A 6,401-nucleotide genomic window follows, 5' to 3' on the forward strand; every position below is an offset into this window, starting at 1 on the left:
TCTAGCACTCAGCAGCAAGCCTGGGATGGAGTGTGGAGAGGTGCCATTTATTTACTGGACTCAGTAAGTAACCAAAATCATTAATTGTTCAGACCCAGCTAAGGTCAAGGGCTCCATTTTCCACAATGAATCCTATTCTTCAAATATAAATATATGCCATATTAACCCAGGTTAATGGCAGGTGTGAATATGTAACATCATATGTGTTTTTTCTACATATAAATAATTCTTAAATAAGATTTTATAGGGTGCCATTCCTCCCACTATTTTCAGGCAGCTCTTTAAAGAGAAAGGTATCCAGGAATTCAAGTCATCCATCTGTGGTTATGCTGCCTAGCAAATAATCTAGGCTCTGCAGTATCAAAGACAGCAGCAGTCTCAGTTTAGGTACGGAGCTTCTATAAAAAGTATAGAGCCTGTTATTTAAGTAAACTGCTTCTCTTGCCTCTGAGACCCACCCAGCAGCAGACAGGATTTTTCAAGTAAAATCAAAATGCTTAATTTCTCACACATGACTTCTGAATTCTGGGGTGATGATGCAGTTCACACAGCTATTTAGTAAGTGTTAATTTCCTGCCACACTTAAGTTTTATGAGAACATGAGCCATAAGCAGTAAGCTTTCTAGTTTCTTTGCTATTGGAGAACAAAGAACCTAGAATTACCTCAGTATTAATTCTCCTGTGAAATCTGTTAGGGTTGTGCTTGTTGTAGTGACTTGCTGATTAAAAAAACCTGTGTCCCACTTGCCTCAGAAGTGTGAGGAAGAGCTAAAGGCTGGAAAGGTGCTGCTGTGTGGAAGAAAAAAAGGGTTTGATCCAAGAGCCCACTGCAGAAAATGGAAAGACTGGATAATTTGGAGCTTAGTCAGAGATGGCTCCCCCCTCCCTCACTGATCTTGTAGGATATTTTGTCTTTGATTCATCTCTCGGTGCTTGACGCTCTACCTGAGACTCTTCCTTTTGGAGAGTAAGTAGTAAGGTGCATCTCCAGGGTGCAATTCAGACCTTAACTTGGGCTGCATTATCCCACAGAGTTGTACATGCTCATTGGACAGCATAAGGAACTGAGAACAACTTCACTCCTCTCTGAGGTGCCTCTGCTAGATACCTAATATGCGGGATGAAGGCGTACTGCTCCATTCGTATTAGCTGTGCAAGATGTGACTGTGAGCTGGTCTACAAACAGTTGCAGCCATCTTGTGTAACCACCAGGGCTTTGATTTTCAGCAGTGCTGAGTGCCTGTGAACTCCAGCTTGCTTCACTTGTTGAAGTGGTTTTGATGCCGATAGTGCCACATTTGATTAACCTTACTTAGCCTTTGGTGTAATTTACCAGCCTTTAAGGTAGGAGCCACAGACAACTAGAGAGAATAACTTGCTTCACAAAACCAGTCATAAAAATTCTTATTCTCCGCTCTGAGCAGTGCCATGAGGGTTAGTCATGCTGAGGCTGGGCTTTAAGCAACTGCAGCTAGTTTGGTGCACTGTAAGGATGTTAAGCACAGCGTAAAATTAACTGAATTAGGGAAGTAATAGTTCAGTAGTTAGGGATTGTAATTTTCTGGCGGAGGAGGAATGGAAGAGTCAAGTACATCTTTTAATGGAAGAAATCAGAATGTTCTTTGATTTATCCTCTTTAGGCCTTTTTGCTCAGTAGCTGCTTGAAGAAAATTATATCAGAACAGATGATGAAGGCAGCCAAAGGTGGCCAAAAAATGGTAAGCATGTGTGTACGTTGGTATCTGAATTTGTATTCAAAAGAAATAAGCCTGCTACTCTATCATTCTTTCAAATGTGCTGAGAGAAGTCCCATTGAGGAAAAGGATCTTGCATGTTCCACATTTCAGTACGGAATTAATTGGCTAAAAAGTACATCTTTGCTCAGTTTTACTGAAATAATAATCTGAATGTTAAAGATGGTTTATCATTCCAGTTTTAATAATCTGTTTTGCATTCTCTCCTTGACTTTAATTTTTGCCGCATATGATAAAGGATATCTATGGCATAATTTTTGTATGTTCTGCACTACCCTGTTGTATCCGTTTCTGGCTTTCACTTTTTCACCACTTCCCTTGCTTGCTCCATCTGCTGCAATGTTAGACCAATTTGAGATCTGTGACATTCACGCTGAGAAACTTTTTGGTTTTAAATAGAAGTGTTAATAGAACAAAAATCTGATTTGTAGCTAAAATACTTCTGCTGTCTTTTGTGTAGGCTTTTAAGGGTGAAAATATGTTTAGATACTTGTTATTTTTAAAAATAATTTCCAGCATTAATAATGCCTTTGTTTAACCTTGTGACATCTAAAGACTTTCAATGTCTGCTAACTGAAAACTTCTGAAGAGAAAAAAAGAAAGCGACTTGTGTGATCTTCTAGACCCATGCTGATTACAGCGAGCAATGAGGCAATGAACAGCATGTTATTTCATAGCTTTAAACTGTAAGCAATTCAGAAGGAAAGACCAACTTTAATTTTGGAAAAGATTTGATCTCTTTCATTCTAAGTTTATTTGTAATGGAAGTACAGTAAACCTTTATGAAGATGAGCATTCATTACTTAAATATTCAGCTGTTGATAGTACTCAGATAGCTTAGACTAAAACAGAATTATGAGAGAAGGGTAAATATGCCAGTTCATTTCCTACATTTTCTGCTGGGTTTAACTGAATGCTGATTTGCTTAGCATATTTTGTTAGAGTACCTGAGGGAGCATTTAAGCTTATTTTAAGTTTAGATTTTTCAATCTCTTTAGGAGATCAAGATGCCTGAATCCACGAAAAATAGTAAGAAATCCAGCATCCAAGAAAAGCAGGTTAGTGAGTGAGAAATTGTCTCCAAAATGTAAATACAGTGTGTCTTGCTTGCTAGTGGTGTTTAGCCCAACCTCTGTTTTTCTGGTTAGGGAGACTCCCTAATAAGTTTAATGGGAAGTTCTTTGGGTAGAAAAAGGAGCTAAACTTGAATTTTGGAAGGAAGAAGAGGGTAAGAAATGTGTCTGAATAAAAATTTTATTTTAGTTTCATGGGTTTAATGACAACTTGCTTCATTTTATTTGCTTTTTGCAAGTGTTTCTGAATGAGACATTTGAAGTTTACAGAAAGCCAGAATATATACAGAGATCATGTGTGTATATCCACATGCAGCTGCTGATGTAGTTTACAGACTTGTACTTGGATTCCGTACTGGGATTGTTTATGCATTTTTTCCCTGTAGTTGGGAATTGTACCCATTTGCAAAACTTGTCATGTTACATATCTATACATATACATTCCTATCATGTAAAAGATGTAATTCCAAGTTCATTTGCTGGAATCAGTATTCATAGCTAATAGTTCCTGAATAGCTAAATGGCTAAAAGATGTTGCTTTTCCAAGCAATTTGTTGAATAGGAGATAATAAATAAATGGAAAGGGAATAACGTAAAGTGAATTAAAATAAATACCTCTATTACAGTGTGTGATTGGCCAAAGGGGAAATATTTCTAAAAGAGAGAACCAAAATCTAACCTGAACTCAGAAAAAAGTAATGTTGCCCTATCTTCAGAAACAGCATAAAACCAATCACTAACTGCTCTTCAATAAGCAAATCGATTAACCTGTGTGGTGGGTTTTCTTGTCCCTTTCTTTGAAGTGCTCCGTACTTGTCACTACTGGAGACAAGATTCTAGGTTCGGTGTGGCCTTCAGTATTCACAAATAACTTGCAAATGATAATAAGGGAGACAACACTTTCTGAATAGACTTGCATCTGTGATGAAGATTGAAGGATGCAGTTCAGTGGCCTCGCTGTGGTACAACTTTAGCAAGGACTAAGTTGCATGGCACTCTGGGCTTGAGGCAGTTGTTCTGACTTGAACATACTTTAAAATACCTCCTCGATTGCGAGCAAGATGGACTGCGAATGCTCCCTCCGAATTTTTGTGAGGAGAGCAGTGTTGGACAGGGTAATGTAAAACCACTGAGCTTATCAGCTGTGTCTTGCTGGTGCAGTGTCTGGCTGCTGATACGAAACTCAGTGAACTAAGAAAATTACAGCTGATAATTAGAATGGAGTTGTTTGTTAAAGCGAGTCAAGGTATGCTGTTGCGTTAAACAGTGATAGTATGGCATCATGTGCCTCATTCTATACACCAAGTTTGAACTGGTTTAGGTCTTCATGCACCAAGCTGTGTTATTAGACAGACAATTAATATAAAATCTTAAACTATGCTTAGCTAACTTCTAAATGCTGTGATTGCAATTCTAAGGTTCTTAAGACTTCCTTTCCTATTCCTCTATGTCTCTTTGCAAGACGCTTGAAAAATGTCTTAGAAGTGTATCTTTGCACATTCTCATTTGAAAGTGTCGTTTGAGTTGGGTCTTTATAATTTTGCCATTATTATCCCCAAGAGTCGTACAAGTCTTTGCTCCAAGTTGGTGGAAAGTTTAACTTACTGCTGTTCGAAGACTCTGAAAACACGCCAAGTATTTTCTGCTGGCTCATGAGAAGAAAAACTTAACTTTGGTTTTCTTTGCGATCCTGTAGCAGTATACTGATACTACCAGATCAGCATAACAGCCTGTAAAGTCTTGTTTGAATAGACAATCTAGTGCAGCAGTAAGATTTAGTAGGAATACCAAGAACAGTCTTTTGAATTGAGATAAAAATTATTTAACTAGTATGCAATAGGTGGACTTTGCAGATAGTGAGGCTGTGCTGTAGAATGTGCCTGCATCTAGGCAATTTTGCTGTTGTAGAAGTAACTTCTACAGAGATAATCTATGCAAAATTTGGCTCCAGTTCCCTAATGCCTTAATGTTAGTTATTGCATTGCCATAGCTTTGTGATGGACACTTTTAGTAGGGTTTTTCAGGACATTTACTTTACATATATATCAAAATACCATGTTGAAAGAGGCAGAAGAAAAATTTGTGCCATAAATTTTTGTAGTACAACAGAAAACTGGAGATACGTGCGATGTAAGGGTATAGTTTGCCTGCTTGTACCTTGGGTGCTTATAGTTTGTCTGCTTATACCTGCTGGGTGATGTGGTGTTAGGAAGTTTCAGACAGTATCTGGTACCCTTTAGGAAAAGTAGAGTTGAAAGGTATCATTTATGCAGGTGTTATGGTTAAAGTTTAGAATCTGTGACTAACAGTAGTCAATCTAATTCAGAAGGCCGAGTAGGCAGTTAAAGTACCTGTACCTATGTCCTTGTGGCCACTGTAATGCCAAATAACATCGATGTTAGCACATTTGGAACTGCCGTTCAATCTGCACCACATGTAGCACATTGCAATAAACCTTAAGAGCAGAAACTACTGTTCTTGTGTTGTATTCCAACAGAAAAAAAAATCTGTTCTCTCTGAAATGCCAATGTAAAGAGATCAACCAGTACACCTGAACAGTATCATGTCCGATTTTCTAGCTTATGTTTGTAACTATCTATAATTGCTGAAATGCATATACTCTTTTAACTGTTTACTTGTTTCACTACAGGTAGTTCATTCGGGTTTTATATCAAGGAAAAGATTTTTGGTTAGGCCAAATGAAGACAACTGTGTATTTGAGAAAATAAGAGAAGAGGACCTGTGATAATCTATTTGAGATACTGTCTTTCAAAATGAATTGTCTGGGAATAATAAACCTATTGTTGAAACCTTGGATTATAAGGGGAAAAAAAAATCTTCAGTGTAATTCCTTGCCTTTGCAGTGTTCTTTATAGTATTTATAAGTCTAGTGAACCGGATCAAATGGGTGCTGAGAATCTGGAGACATCTTACATACATGCTGCTTTGGCTTTTTTCCCCCAGACTGAAATTGTTGGGGCAGAAAGGGGAGGGTTAATTAGAAACGGTGCTATGATGTTAGAGGAGGAAAAAGTATTTATATATCGGTTTCTAATGTCTCTGTGTGAAGGCTGAGCAGGCTGTTGCCACCTAGACATTGTCTGGAAAAGGCACATATTTCCTATGATCACTTCCCCTTACCAGGACCAGTCGTTCTTTTCAAGCAGAACAGACTGTTGTGGTATCCTTATTGACCTCTTGAGATACCGTCAGTGATGATTCAGAAGCTGCCACACTTTGGAGAATGAAGGTATTAATGCGTTCTGTGGCACAGCAGTGGGGAGGGCTATCAGTTGAATGCATGTTAACTGTGCCTCAGAAATGGAGCTGGTTACACTGATGACACCGGGGTAAGCAGGCACCTGATGTAGTTGGATAAAGGTAGATCATGAAGTTACTTGCTACTGCAAGAAGACTAAAGTGCCTAACCCATGATACTCTATACCACGCTTGAAGGATCTTTGATTCTTCTTACTGTCCTTGCTCTGAAAGGCAGGATCAGGTGTGAGAACAGAGAAAGGAAAATTTAAAAAAAAAAAAAAAAAAAAGTACCACACTAGTATTTTTGGAGAAG

General features: G+C 38.2%; 1 protein-coding gene across 3 annotated transcripts in view; it reads left to right on the forward strand.

The window, feature by feature from the left end:
- The window catches only part of SNX31 (sorting nexin 31), a 31,257-nt gene extending 24,908 nt beyond the window's left edge, over positions 1-6,349 (forward strand). For all 3 annotated transcript variants that reach the window (XM_076329323.1, XM_076329325.1, XM_076329324.1), the window contains 3 exons: positions 1,641-1,718; positions 2,753-2,812; positions 5,478-6,349. In XM_076329323.1, the coding sequence (XP_076185438.1) occupies positions 1,641-1,718; positions 2,753-2,812; positions 5,478-5,573 (234 nt within the window). In that variant the 3' untranslated portion in view covers positions 5,574-6,349. The remainder of the gene's footprint in view (positions 1-1,640; positions 1,719-2,752; positions 2,813-5,477) is intronic.
- The last annotated feature ends 52 nt before the right edge of the window (positions 6,350-6,401 follow it).

Source organism: Aptenodytes patagonicus, chromosome 2 (assembly GCF_965638725.1).
Source record: "Aptenodytes patagonicus chromosome 2, bAptPat1.pri.cur, whole genome shotgun sequence".
Classification (NCBI taxonomy): domain Eukaryota; kingdom Metazoa; phylum Chordata; class Aves; order Sphenisciformes; family Spheniscidae; genus Aptenodytes; species Aptenodytes patagonicus.